The sequence below is a fragment of the Papaver somniferum genome, chromosome 7 (genome assembly GCF_003573695.1).
Source record: "Papaver somniferum cultivar HN1 chromosome 7, ASM357369v1, whole genome shotgun sequence".
NCBI lineage: Eukaryota > Viridiplantae > Streptophyta > Magnoliopsida > Ranunculales > Papaveraceae > Papaver > Papaver somniferum.
Window position 1 is genome coordinate 23,751,680 of NC_039364.1, and position 16,024 is coordinate 23,767,703.

Genomic DNA, 16,024 nt, shown 5'->3' on the forward strand with positions numbered 1-16,024 from the left:
CAGGTAGCATCCACCAAATATTTTTTTTTCCTCACCAGAAGTCGCGCTGGATTGCGTTAATCCTTTTAGTGACTTTTTTGGGAAGGATGAAACAACCCATTTGATATATGGGTAAGCTACTCGGAACTGGTTTATTTAGTACGAACCTACCTGGTTGATTTAGGGAAGGTCCATTAAAGCTTTGAACTCTAGATTCCATCTTATGAACGACATTATCGAGGAGAGATTTGAAACTGCTTAAATAGAGTAAATCAAATTGTACTTATCTTCACTAGTATAAAGACATCCAAGAAAAGAAAAGCCAAATCAGTGCAACGCTGAAAGCCAGTCAGTTTGCTTACTTTACTTGTCCAACAGTTCTTTCCTTCTGAGTTGATTTCACCAGCATTGGGATCAATTATGTTTTCTTATGATTCTTGGATGAATATGTGCAGCTAAATATTCATCAACCCAGAACCACCTAAAAGGGCTTCTTTTTGATTTTATTTTCTCTCCTTTTTACCAGGTTTATTTATTTGCTGATGCCTATGTATACTTGCACATAAATTCGAAATTTGAATGCATGGACTATCGAAGTATATTACAGATTAAATGTGCAAAAATGAAATAAATAAGAATCTCTTTATTTGATTTCCTCTGCGGCTTCCTTCATTATTGTTCCCTTTTGCTTAAAGAATTGGTGAGGCTTCAAAATTGTGCTTGGGAGAAGAAAAAATGTTAAACCAAGAAACACTCAGATTACAAAGGATGTTATTGCTGTGCAACGACAGTATCCCAATCCTCCTAATGTTGTAATTTTCATTCCGCTTATACCTTATGGGGCCATGAGTCTTTCGATTGTATAGGAGAGAGACTCTGACTAGTCCGCTCTGAATAATAATGTTTTAAGTGTGTCTAGTACATTATAATCTGGATCAAGCTTTTGCTGCCAACCCGACAACAACAACAAAAAGTCAACCAACATGTTCGATAAGTAAATAGATACATCTTCAAAGTTTTGACAGTTTTTGAAAACACAGTAACTATATCAGCAACCTTCACTGCCATTCCACATGCAGATATACAAAAAAGTACATAACACTCGGCCACTAAAACAAATTTACTCGGATACTATAATTTTATCAATTTTTCATTCATCTCTTTTATCAGCATACATGACTAATGAATTCATTGAACCTTGCAAAATTAGCACCACCCTGAGCACCAGAGTAGGAATAAGATGCAGCAAAGATAAAATTGAGTCTCTCTTTGTAGAGAACATGAATATGATCATGCTCAACCATATCAAACCATTTTCCATTTGCATGTCTTTTTAGGACAGAGATCAAGTCAAAATTATCTAGCAAGGTTCATTATGGATGACATTGAGGTAAGTTAAGTGCAAGAGATTACCTCAAGAACCAAGGTGGTTACCATTGCAGTACAAACATTTCCATCGATATTGACTTTATGTCGCCGAACCTTCTCAAGCAATTGCTGCATGCACTCTCCTGGATGGAGATTACCACCTTCTTCCATACCCCAGAAACTGAATGTCTTCTCCAATTCCTGTTAGACAGCACCACAATTTTTTGGTATGCTATCTCTTTTTTCAACATAGAACTAGATACTTAAAGCTATACATTTTTTTGCTTGGAATAACCTTTTTTTTTTTTTCTAACATGGATGATTTAAAGAGTTACCTCTATGAATGCCTCAGGGTCCGGGCACTTCTGTTTTCTAGATAAACTAAGTGTGCACTTGGCAGCCGTGCGTCCATCACGAAGGGCAACAGCTTTAAAAAGATCTAATAAATTTAATCTGTCATTTTTAGAGAGTTCAGCTGTCATGCCTACGTCAAGGAAAACCACGTGAGGTTTAGATTTGAAAAGCCCTTCTGGTGAATGCTTGTTCTTAGCCACTCTAACAAGTATATTTCCTGGATGCATATCTGCATGGATAAAATTGTCAACCTGAAAAATAAAGAAGACTAGATCTCATAAAGTATTCCAAATAAATTGTAAAACTTGATAAAGGGTAGCAATCAACTTCGACGAATATTTAATACCAGTAGCATCTTGAGAAGTGCATGAGTCCCAATGTGTGCAAGAGCACTTTTTATCTGGTTGTTCCCTTCCAGTTCATCGACAAAGTGAGAAACACTTTCTCCATGCTCATAAGTCTCCACTAAAACAGCAGGATGCACAAGCGGGTACAAGGGTTTAGGGAAAGAAACATCTTTAGATCTGCGAAAATTATATATAAAACGGCTTAAATGAGCAGCTTCCCTTGCAAGATCAACCTGAGACATCATAAAAACAGCAAACTGCTGCACACTTTCATCCAGTCTCAACCACTTCAAAGTCGGCACTAAAGTTGAGATTTTAACTACAGTATTAATGATTACAAAATCCCTCCTGATTGCTTCACCAACTCCAGGATGCCTAACCTTTACAGCAACAGAAGGTTTAATCTTTTGACCAGGATAGCAGAACCTCAGAGTAGCTCGATGCACCTGGGCAACACTTCCAGAAGCTACAGGTTCCTCCTCAAAATTCTCGAAAACTTCAGGAAGTTTCCTACCAAATGCATTCTCAATAGTTCTTTTCGTGCATGCAAAGCTATGTGCTGGGGCGTTACTGTGGAGCTTTGTAAGCTCAGTGCACAAATCACTGGGGAAAAGATCAGGTCGTGTAGCTGCCCATTGACCCAATTTTATAAAAGCTGGACCCGCCCTTTCTAATGTACGATGGACAATTTGCAGCCACATTTTCCTAAACTGAACACCAAAAGAATCCGCAAACGGAGCCATCGCGATGCTGGGAGAGAACAAAATTGCCAAATACAATGCTCTCAACAAAATAACGAACACTTCAATGATTGAAAACAAGAATGATGTGAAATAAACATGGCCATCCTGTGCATGCATGTATAAATTATTCACTGGGAAACTTCCGGCATCTGCAAATGCCCTCTGTGTCCATGCTACTTCTCCAATAATGAGACCAATGATGCTAGGAGCTATCAAATTCGATCTGGTTAAAGCCAGGCTCACAGCACAAGCAATCCTACTTATCGGTGGAAAAACTGGCCTCCGGTATGAACATATGTGAGATATATGCTTCCAAGCAATTTGGGCATGATATGTCACTGTTTTACTGGCACAAAGAACTGAGAACCTCTTAGAGGAACAATATATGTTTTCCTTCGACTTTGTTTCATAGAATGTCTTTGCAAACTGCCCTCTACTAGAGAACCTATGTGTGAAGGAAGGCAGTCCAGCGTTCCTCCATGCCTTTGAACTTCTAAAAGACTGCTTCTCTTGTTTGCTTTAAGGAAATGTGCAGCTTTTTTTATGTTTCGAAATGCCGAAAACCTACATTTCAGCCAAAAGTGTCAGAAGCTAAAACGACAGACAAATCGCAGACACCACAATATCTTGATGTTTCCAATAGCCTGATTATAACGTGATTACTGGGTGACCTAATTTATAGTTCCCATACACAGAAATATTGAATAAGGTTTACTATGGTGTGCTACAAATCACAGCAGTTCTTTGTGATCTTCCACCTATATCGCATTAAAGTAGGAGATATGGCTTACGAAGTTGCAGAAAAATGCTCTTTTAACCAGCGGGAGATTAGTTAAGAAATGGAATAATTTAATTATAAAGGGTTATAAACTGGAAAACAAAATGATCCCGAACAAAGCCAAAGAGGAAGAAGACCCATACAATAAGATCCCTACGTTAGATCAATATTGCGTATATGATAATCATGCATTATCACACAAAAAATTCTGGCAGCTGAGCAAACAAAGAGATCCTTCAAGATCTTCACATCAAACTTATGAATCCCATGTTAAATGTTTTTCATGTCTGCTGGAATATCCTCTGAAATGCTAGATTAAATTTTTAATACTTTACCTATGACAGTACTCAAAGCATGACTAACTAAGGACACAATGTAATGTGATTACTTCAGCACCTCGCAGCTTTCATGAAGCATTATTTCTCACAAATTGATTAAGACCAAATTCAACAAAGAAAAAAATGCCAAATAGAATCAACCAAAAAAACAGATTAGAATTCATTTCTTACACTTAATCAACAACTCCTGAGCTACTTCAGTAGCTACACGCATAAAAATTGCCTCTCTAGTAGACTGGTAAAGTTGTCATATGATAATACCAAATGGATTACGTAACAAAGGACTGTATAGTTCCCAAGTTTTTCGACACCGAGCAAATCAAAAATAAATTGATGCCAATTTAAATGGTTAATCAATCCCCATCCTATAAAAAACCCAACAAAATATAGCCAAGAAACCTAAATGGGCGGATATAATCGGACTAAGCTTACTTAAATCGGGATAAACCTTAATTGATTCAAAAACCCTAATAACTAGAGAAGTATGGGATATTGAAACTTATACAGAAACAGGGAGATACTTACATGGACATGGTAGAAGGATGCTACGAATAAGATACGCCTATGATGAAACTGGATTCCTGCTGACATTTTTTGACTCAGGCCTTGCTAGGCTCCTTGTTATTCATTCTTTTTCTCTTTTCGATTTGTTAGGTTTCTATTTGACAGGAAGAAAATGAAAACTTGGAGAAATTTTTGAGAGAGAAATCAGGGATTGTGAAGGCGTCAGATAGGGAGTTTATTAGATCTTCAAAGGATGTTTCTGTTCTCTGTCTCTTTCTTTGCAGGTGAAATGATTCACTTTTTTTTTTCTTTCTGCGTTCACAGAGAAGACCATACTTGTCCAGAAAAAGGTATTGCTATTTGTGGTGCGTCTTTTGAAGCAGTTGGCTCGATTGGGTTTCTCAGTGACCACGTTGCCTTCTGTTTAGAAAACAGTAAGCTGACTGAGAAGGCTGGTTCCTGTGGAGCACTGTAGTCGATTTCGGCCGAAACAACCGGAATCTCGGCGATATTTCCGGTTTCGGACTTAGGGGAGCCGATATCTACATTCTCGCCGCAACGAGATCTCACTGGAAAAATCGCCGGAATTGTTCAATCTCGACTGCATTTTCGGCCGGAATTTCGTTGGGTTTTATCTGTTTCAAAGTTCTCGTTCAATTGAAACTACTCAATTTTCATCCATTATAATATGGATTTTCTTTTTATTATTAAAACTCAAACAACACTAATTCTTGAGAGAGAGAAACAGAAACAAACAACAAAAACACCATACGCAAATCAGTATCACCACTACCGGATCGATCACAAGAGAGTCAGAGACCACCATTGTAGAACAAAAGTTTCATATGTTTGGTTCTCTAATTAGTGAGGAATTTTTTTCTAATCTAACACCATCATCACCCCTGTTAACATTAAAAATATCTCACCACTGATCTCCTTTTTCCTCTTTTTAATTTTTTCCAAAATCATTATCCATCAAACATGCTCAAAGCTTTGAGTAAACAACTCCCATGAAAAATTTTGAGAGAAAGAGAAATTCAATTCTTAGAAAAAAAATGAGAAAGTTAATGGCATACTCTATCTTCTCTTTCCTCTCTTCTTTTCTTACTGCTAGGTGCTAGCAACCCTGGTTTCAAATGAAAGTTAATAGTATACAGGATGTTGAGGATCTCACGGTAACATGAGAGTTAAGTGCCACATGTAATTATATTAAGTTTGTATGGGTACAAATGTGCAAACTGTCCACTTTAAACGATTACTAGTGCACCGAAATTCCGGCCGAGTATCTCGGCGAGACATTGTTGTCTCGGTGTCTCGGATCCAGACGAGACAAGCCGAGAAGCGAGATTAACCACATTGCTGTGGAGTATGCCGAAAAGTTCCGTGCCATACTAGGTGGCTTGGAAAACTAAGTACGCCATTATGGGAAAATGGTTTAGAAGTATATTTTTTATCTAGGGACAGGATCTCTAGCGCCGACGATAATTCTCAATGGTTGGCGATTCAGTCAATTTCGTGCGGTGGAAAATCTATTTCCAACGGTTGTTTCTATGTCGCATATAAAATGTCAAATTTCAAATTTTATGTTTACACCAAAACTTTTACACAAAACTTTTCTCCTTTTCTCTAAGTCAAAATTTCCCAAAAATTTTCGAATGGCTGAGTTTCAAACTCAACTTTATTTTTTTGGAGTTGTACTTGAAGTTATTGTTAACAAGATATGTGATAGTTATAAAAATAAAAATAAAAAGTAAAAAGCAAAAAAATCTTCAAGTTTTGGATACTAAAACTAAGTCAAACCTGCAGCTAAAAAGCAAAGAAGAGTTCAACGCAAAGACAAAGTAAATTTGAAAGTTCACAACATTATTCGGAGGAACAAAAGAAAATCTCCTCAAAAGTGCATCGAATGAAAGTTTATCGAAATGAAGCAAACTATAAAGTCAACAGTTGTCAGAGATTTTTAGTGAAGTCTTTATTTAAGTTTTTATTATCCTTTGTACCTTGTAAAATAGCATAGTATTATTAGTTAATTTGAAGCTCATATAGTATTATATAAAAAGGTGCATAAGATTTGATATTTTCATAAGTTACATACCAAGTTGCTTCCTTGAGAAGCTGTGAATGTAGTAGCAAGTGTGTCAGTTAAAACACACCTTGAGCATGGATGATTAGTTGATCCAACATATTCCTCTTCTTTTAAAAAGAAGGAATCAATCACGATCATTTAAACACAGAACTCTTGAAAAGACTACCAAAGGAAGATCGGATTCTCTAAGTAAAGTTCTCTTAATAAGAGAGCATCTCCGAATACACTAGGAAAATTAATAATAAGGGAATCTCCATGAAATATGAGTGTAATAGAGAAATCTTGGATTCCAATACAACAATTGTTGGTGACATAGTCAAAGTATCAACTGATACTATCATAGATGATGTTGGTTTTTATCTACTCTATATGGGAATGTCATCAAATTACATAATGATTGGTCAAACTGGAAAGGATAAACACAAGCAGAATAAAATTTTCTCACAAAACTACATGGCTTTGGTATTGCAACTCGAACATTCGTTAGTATAACCCTTATTGGTTGCATGTGGGTGTTCACACATAGTGAGAAAAGTAAAGTTCAATAATGGTACAAAGTTTTTCATAGAAACTCTAGATTCATCACAAGAAAGCATATTCCATGTGTTACATGTAACTGTCATTTTTCGGTATTTAATTAAGTTGGGTAGTCCTTGAAAGACTCGACGTGCATCTAGTGATTGTGTTTGCTCTGCATCTGTATGAAAAACTGTATATAGATGCTTGCATGAAGGTCTGTAAAAGTTTTCAGTGATCAGCAAAACACCATATCCTAGGTATATGAACCATCTTATATGCCCATGAACTATGGATTTGCTAAATTAGATACATTATCTACTTAATTGGAACTCCTGATGAGCTCGTCAAAGTATAAAAAAAGCTTAAAACAGGAGTTTGAGATGAGAATCTCGGTAAAACAAGATTGCAATCTATTAATAAAATATTGTAGCTAACAGTCAATAAATTTCGTCAACCTTGAAGGTTTAGACATGTGTAAATGGAAAAGCTAACATGATTACACATTCATTCGATCTCTTAATTTTAAAACTGATAGGTTTATATCTCAACAAAGGAGATGTATCGATTTGTGGTTTATATCATACAAAATGTGTAAATATTAAATTAGCATGAATATGCTATAGATAACCGGTATTAGGTTTGCAGTAAACATGTAAGTCTGTTTTTACCCAGCACTAGTAATGAGATGTTGGTCCCAAAAAAACTCCTCCATCTATGTGGTACCATTAAGCTTGATATTTTACATAAAAAATCGCGTAATGTCTCCCGTAAATAAAAGCTATACTGTTTATGTTTTTGATTTTTCATCAGGTTTATTATAGCATTTAAATATTCTCCTAGTTAGTAGTTTGGAAGTAAAAGACAATTGTTATTCCTCCGGTCGGTCACGATTGTTCTGACAATGAAGAATAAAAAAGCTAGTACAATCGGAAGATCATTAAGAAATTGCACTGAAGAAAATCAGAACGAGTTTCTCAACTAAAAGAATCTTCTGAAGACATTACAAGATGGTTCGTGATCTCTATGCACTATTATAAAAAAAATGATCAACTGAGAAGGCTAATCATCAAGGGGAACAAATTCGTGGAAGACTATAGATATTGGACACTTTGGACTTTTACGCTTTGTATTCTTTTTCCTTAGTCAAGTTTTTATCCCACTGGGTTTTCCTTGTCATGGGTTTTAATGAGGCAATCGAGTCCATTGGTATTCTTAGTTCAAAATGTTGTACTCTTTTCCCTTCATCCTGTTTTTTGTCCCTTTGGGTTTTTTTAGGCAATGCTTAAAGAGGCAACGTCTGCAGGTCTATCATTGTTCTGAGTACTCATGATTTCTTACGCTCAGGTTTTGCTTTCTGGATTTTCCTGATGAGGTTTTTAATGAGTTAAAAATTAGAACGATGATATCATCATATCATAGAGTTTTTTAGACACGGTTATCAAATAATTGCTTGTGTGATTTGGTTCAGGATTTTACTGTACGTGGTTTTTCCTGACAAGATTTTAACAAAGCATGATCACCATCATTAACATCGTTATGAGCTTCCGCCGTTCAAGATTTTATCCAAGTGGTTTTCATGACAAGGTTTCAAGGAGATGGAATTTTACGACGGGAAATATCATCTGAAGCTCCGCATATAGTACTCATTTTCTTTGGTCTAGTTTTTATCTTACTTGATTTTCTTTGAGGAAAAGTTTTAACGAGGAAACATACTTAGGTCGGTGATCATCCAGGGGGAGGGGGAATGTTGTAAAAAGTTTGTTGTTAGATATGTACGACTCACAACTAAGTTTCGATCAGTTGCAGCTGAAATATGTTTGAGTAAACACTATACAATATTAGCACGTGAACTGATATTGTATTGTGTACATTTTCTCATCAACTTGATACCCGCTATAAATAGTCGAGTAGTGAACGAATAATAAGTCTCTTCTGTTTCTTATACGTTTCATTCTTCTTACGTATTTATTTCATGTATAAAATACTAGCATGTGTCGTAGCGACACTGCTTCAACCTGACCTACGACTGATGCAAAAAACAAAAACAAAATCGTCTTTTTAATCATCTAATTCTAAGAGAATTCTCTATCTTGTTTCAAGCCAAAATAATGTCCATGCGTACATAATATTATTAGCCATATACATCACTAAAAATCCAACAACTGTTAAAGGGCCCATGCCCATGGGTGTGCGGTCCAGATTTGGTGTCTTTTGGTTTTCCCCTTTCTATGTATACATATGTATTATGTCCGTGTAACCAAGAGAATACTGATTAATAGAGAATCCTTCTCCTTCTCCACTTCTTTCTTTTTTCCTATCTTTTATACTAAAACACGTTATCATGCCCGATGTTATACCGCAAAGCGATTGATTTTTTTTTTTTTTTTGCTTCTAAATGGATGATAAACACAAGTTATTTGAATCAAATACATTACGTTGGAATCAATGGAATCGTCATCCCTAAATCAGATAAGTTGGATCTATTTTTTTCTATATTTTTATTGAATTGATTTTGGCAAATCCCATATTAAAGCGATTGATTAAATTTTCTAATATTATTTGTTTGCTTGTTTGTATTGCCATTGATTTTGTTAAAATCCGTTGATTGTAAATCACTAGCAATTGATTTGATTTTTTGAATCTGGTTTTCTGGGTTGATTGTATTGAATTGTATTTGTTGCCATCGTAGCTATTAGATGATGATTGATCGGATTTTATGATAGCTAGTAATATTAATCAAATCTAAATCTACAATGATGATTGACGGTATTTTACTATACAAAACAGACACTAATCCGTCCATATGTGCGTTAACTTTTGTGAAAGAAAATCTTCCGCGAAATCGTGAAAGAAAGTCTATTCGCTTTCTCGTGAATTTGGAAAGAAATCTTACGCCGGTCCAACAGGTCCAACCAGTCCAACCAGTCCGGACCTGTCTATACCAAACCGAACTGGTTCAATCCATCCCAACTCGACCCGGTCCGGTCCATCCCAACTCGAACCGGTCTGGTCCAGCCCAAACCGTCCCGGTCAGGGCCATCCTGTCCTATTCCATCCCGGTTCTGGTGTCCTGTTCCGGCATGGTTTTAGGCTGTGCACGGACAAGTTTGTTCCAGTTCTATCTATATACAGGGAGAACCAAAATTTGAGGTATTTAACTAACTAATATTGGTTTTTTACACTGAATATTTGTTGGGCTTATCTGTTTAGTTGTTTTTGGAACATGTATAGTTATGTTTTTTTTGTTAAGATAAGTGCATATCATATAAACGGTCAACTTAAATTATGATTGTTGATCTCGACCATTAAGAATTTTGGTTTTATTGTTATTTTGTTCTCTTGAACATGATATTGGCTAGTTGAATGATATTTATTTTTTTGTTCAATTGGTTGTACAAACTCAATTCCAATGTATTCATTTGGGGATTAGAAGTACTTGAGCACCATTATTGGATACTTGATATTTTCCCTAAATTTGAATGTTCCGTGGGATGTAATCCACTGGATCGACTATTAAGAGTCGGTATTTTCAAAAGATACATTGCAAATAAAATCACAAGTACCCCAAATTTTATGGAAGAACTCATAAAAGATGATATATGAGTCAGAAAATTTTCATTTCTCTACTTCGTCCATGATACTAGCGAACCAGTATATGTTGAAATATGACAACAAGAGAACTATTTTTAGTAATATATTCAACCTAAAGTAAGTGGTTGACATGTGTACTGAGATTCTCTTGACCTATTGAGATAAAGAAATTTCTCAAATTAAGCTAAATGTAGCAAAATTGAAAACGGAAAGAACCCCAAAGTAATGAGGGTTAGACGTACCGACTCATATAAAGCATGTGAAAAGGGACATATATATCATGAGACAAAAATATATTTTTTTTCTCCAGCAATAATGATACGAAAGTGTAGGTATCAATTGAACATGGGATCAGCTAAAATGCAATTTTAGCTCCCATCATAAATAAAACAGTTGGAAATGCAGCTGGTCATAGGTGTTGGTATATACAATGTAGTGTGTACGTGTATCATAATAACAACCAATTTTCACATCAAATTTAATGGCAACAAGAACTTTGCCTGGTCAATTGACTATCTTATCGAGCGCATCACTGCTCATTTTTTTTTCAAGATAGAACAAAGACGTCGCAAAATCTCTAGATGTATCAAGAGATAATCACACCTTGTTAAATTCCCAAGTAACCCGTGCAAATGGATATCATGTGGAACATCAAAATGATGAGAATGTACTTGATTGCATCTTTTATAGTCTCTAATATATTTGGAAGGAAATATATTTTAGAGAAACTAATGAGTCAATCTAGTGCAATGTAATTCACTATAATATTTGGATTATTGAATCCATATTGACTCCGACGATGAAATGTTGGAAACTGACTCATACAAGCTTTGGGCATAACCGTAAAGAAACTTTGGTTGTGACATGATGATTGTTTTGAAAGAACTAATACAAATATCACTTTATTTGAGTGAACGAAAATGGGAAAAAGATTGACAGAATGCAAAGTGATGGCATATCTCTCAATAAGTGTTTTCTAAATTACTAGATGCACAACCCCCCTTCCCATTGTGCTTTTAGGTAAGAAAGCATATCACTCATTTTTACAAAGGCTTCAGTAAAACATGATCGATACCATCATAAGATGCAAATGGTAAAAATTCCATATTACAAAGAAAACAAGGTGAAATTTAAAAAATTATTCACGCAGAATGCGGACCATTAAAGTGACTGATGGATCTGGTGAATGTTTTGACATTTTGGACTAGTTATAGTTCCCAAGAAATTTGCGTTTGAAAACTCCTAGCACATATTACACAATGCAAAGTGCAAAGGCTAACCACCCTTGTTAATGCTAGAGAATTTACATCAAAAGGACTTGATGAATATTGCATGTTTAATAGGATCAATATAGAGCATCTTATACCCAATGGTCACGCAGAGGCTACCATCAAAGGTTATAGATGGTGCCTAAGGAATAGGTTATGCGTACCAAACTATCTTTTATTACTTTGGGGATATGCAATATTACACGCATCTTACTTAATTCGTTTTTATAACCCAATATTAGTCAATCTTTTCTGCGTACCAGTTGGTAACTGAATTTAATCCTGACATTTGTGTTCTTAAGCATTTTTGGTTGCACGATATATGTGTCATTACGACTCCACATCGTACTATGATGGGTCTTAAAAAATGATTAAGTAATTTTGTTGGATATTTACTCTCAACAATTATTCGCATTTTAAAACCTTTGGCAGGAGGTCTCTTACTACTAGATTTGTAGGTTATCACTTTAATGAGACAGTCGTCCTGTCGTTAGGGGGATATAATAAAAGGTATTTTATAAGGGAATGACATGAATTGTCGTGGTGTGTTTCCACTGTGTCTCATATTGATTATTGTACTCCACAAATGTAAATGTGAAGTGACAAATAATAATATACACTAATGTCTCTAAAGTGACAAGATCACACATACCAGATGCAAATATTTCGGCAAGGTTAAAAATCCTCAGTATGGGGTACACTATAGACTAAGGTGTTGCAACTACACTTGGTGGAAGTGTAGTTGAGGCTGTGGCTCCATAAAGGAATATGGAGAGACCACCAGGTTCGATCAATGATCACCTAGAAAGGAAGTAGATGAGTAATGCACAACCTAATTTGTATCATTAATGAAATCATCTCATTTGATTGTGTCTGACTATATCCATGAATCAATAATGGAGGACGCTCCGAAGTTTTAAATGATTCTAGAGAACAATGAAATCCTGACAGATTATGAGAATGCACATGAGTCAATGGAAGGATCATGCGTGCACAGTGATGATATAATCCATAAATAGTTGCTTCAGAATTAGAGCACAATGCTATCGAACCATGCTTTATTTTGATTAATTTCAAATAAATAGCATATTTGGCCTACACAATCCAGGTAGAACTTAGTTCTTTGGCAAATATACAGATATTTGGTGTGGTAGTGCTAACCAACCAAGTGTAAAGCCTATGGACATACATAATTAATTTGTCGTAAAGCATAATGAGAAGAAAGTAGTCTTGAAATACAAAGACTCGCCTTGTGGCGCGAGGTTTCTCACAAAGCCCTGGAATTGTTCTCTTGTAACGAACGTTATAGAGTTCCGCTACTTAGTTAGCTTGGTAATTTCAAAAGGACTTGAAATGCAGCATATGCATGTGGTTGTTACGTATCTCTAAAAGAATCAAGAGATAGAAGATATTTACAAAATTACTTGATAGACTTTTGTTGCCCAAATCAAATGACTCTAAACCACAGGGTGCGTTTACAGTTAGATATAACGCCCACCTATACATTCAAGCAATCAGGCGGATGTGGTATACCCGTTTAAGTGGCTATTTGATTTGGAGAGAATAAACAAGTAAGTTATTTTTCCTTGCGTATTCATAAGAAAGTTCCTGATTTGGAATTGTAGCTATTTATGTTGATGGTACAGACATGATGTGTACTCTTGATATAATAAGATTCCTTAAAAGCTATTTAAAATTCGAATTTGAGATGAAAAATCTAGGGAAAGCTCGATCGAATACTGAGCTTGTGGTATATTATTCCACAAGTTTGCATGTGTCTAAAGTTGTCAGGCAATTTAACAAAGACATGCATCCTGATAGCACTCCCATGATTAGTCGAGGTTCAAATGTAAGTAAGTAACCATTTCGTCCAAAAGAATATGACGAAGATGTTTTGGGATATGAAATTCTCATATCTAAGTACAATAGACGCATTGTTGTACTTAGTATAATAATGTACTCGATTAAATTTTACATCCTCAGAGAACTTGTTATCTAAATATAGCTCAGCGCCAACGCAATGTCATTGGAATGGTATAATGCAAGTAATCATATACTTAAAAGTAACCATTGACATGAGTTTGTTTTATCCCTACAAAGACATTAAAAGGAATGCTAATGAAAGTGCAATCCAAAAGTTGTTGATTATGAAGGAACAATAATCTCTTCTCCGACTAAAGTAATCAGAGGGAGATATGATAGATTATTTTCTAAGTCATTACCAATATTCAGTTTCGAAAAATAATCTGTTAAGCAACGTAACTTCCAGAATCAACAACATGGTCTTATAAGCTTTCAAGTCACCAAGGTACAGTGTGATAAACTCCTTTTGAATCCATTAGACTAATGAAAAATGTCTGACATCAGGGGGAGCATCGAATGGTGTGTTGAACTATTTTCCTTCACCGATGTTACTTTTATCCCACAGGGTTTTTGATGATTATTTTCAATGATGTTGTAGTAAGATGGTTCGTTCAAGACTTGTGAAAGTAGATTTTCTAGACTTAAATTTTATAAATGATAATAATAAACTCAAATAAAAAGGTGATATGAATATTGTAGAGATACTGGGGCTAGGATTCCACCATTGGTCGATATTAGTGATTTAATAAAACAATAATTTCGCAACTCAACATTCAAATTGATTCTAATTTCCTAGACATGTAGATTTTTAAAAGAATAGATGTTAATCCAAGCATAGAATATCAAAACTCTAAAGCAAGCATATTCTATCAAGAGAAAATACACCTAACTAATCAAAATCATATAATCCATTTTTAGTTCAATGCACAAATCATAATAGAATTGCTATAATTAATTTAAAATAAGGATATACCATTTTTACCGAAATAAAAGATTCCTCCATCGCCCCAAGGGTTGGGTTTAGCTCTTCATCATGGAAACACGCTCAAAATTCTTTTTTATTGCTCAAAGGTGGTGTACAAATGATGAAATGGGAGAGAAATCAATTAAAACCGGGTTTGTAACTGTTATAAGTGTTACTACCGAAATGTTACAGGGAACGATAGAACCTAACCGTCGTTTTCACTGTAGCAAAACGACTGCCTCTGTGGGTCAATGTTCTTCGGTTCTTCAGCTTCAGCAGCAGAAATGGCAGTTTCCTGAAACTCGATTATTTACGTCTCTATAGCGTTCTAAACCATCCCAAACTCTCCATCCCCCCTCTGTGATTCCCCAGAACCCTATATATACACAACTGCTTCAAAATATCTCGTAATAACTCCTCCAAATTCTCACAGTAAAGAAAATATTATTTCACGGGAATATTTCCTTTTTATTTCTTTTCACGCTGCCGATTGTGTTGAAACTTTCCAAACTCAAAGATTTAACGTGCTAGATGATCTCCTACACTCTGAATACATACGCCAATTCCCAGGAGCAAACAGATAACACGGGGAAGAGAAAAAGAATCCCGTGAAAAACCTTATTTCTCTGTTTTCTTTTAACCAATTACCCGGCCAAATATGTACGATTCTAAGGCCCATACCAGGCTTGTTTCATCCAATATAGTGATCCCAAACAAACTCAGTCATTGAGTCCACTTCAAACACGTCAAAGTTTCGATTGGAAATTATGCCAGAAGAATACAATGCTTTCCCGCCAAAATTTGTTTCAAACGAAGGTGAAGATGGAGTGCCCATATCCAGTTCTTGGGTGCGAATAAACATGGGTGCTGAGAATGAATTTGGGCTGTAGACAGCCATGGGTGCTCCTTAGCCAAATCTGGGGTCCGTATAGCAAATGTCCTCCGGGGTGCCCCGAGCAACTTTTCGAGCCGAATTTTCCAAAAATGTTTATGTCCCAAAAATACCTACAAATACAAAAAACACCATAATAAGTACGAAATCGAGTACTAACAGTACAGGAAATTGAGCATAACTTTGACACAAAAATGTGTCTATCAAATGCTCTCAAACTTATTATTTGCTAGTCCTCGAGCAAAGCTAATCTAGAAAATAAAATCCTAACTCACTAGGTGGCCCTAGTGACCGAGTTAATCTCGGGAGGGTTTACCAGAGGTGTACCCACAAAACCATGACTTCTAATTGGTTACAAGTATCCAAAGAGCTATGAGGACATACATATTCTCAACCTATCTCCAAGTAACTAGAATGCCACAGAAATTTA

General features: G+C 35.7%; 1 protein-coding gene across 1 annotated transcript; it reads right to left on the reverse strand.

Moving 5' to 3' along the window:
• Window positions 1-609: 609 nt before the first annotated feature.
• Window positions 610-15,600, reverse strand: LOC113294368 (probable serine/threonine-protein kinase abkC). Its single transcript, XM_026542759.1, has 5 exons — window positions 15,485-15,600; window positions 2,048-3,308; window positions 1,683-1,952; window positions 1,393-1,548; window positions 610-925 (listed from the first exon to the last, which is right to left on the reverse strand). Exons 1-5 carry the CDS (start codon window positions 15,598-15,600, stop codon window positions 860-862), a joined length of 1,869 nt encoding a protein of 622 aa, XP_026398544.1. The 3' UTR covers window positions 610-859.
• Window positions 15,601-16,024: the final 424 nt, after the last annotated feature.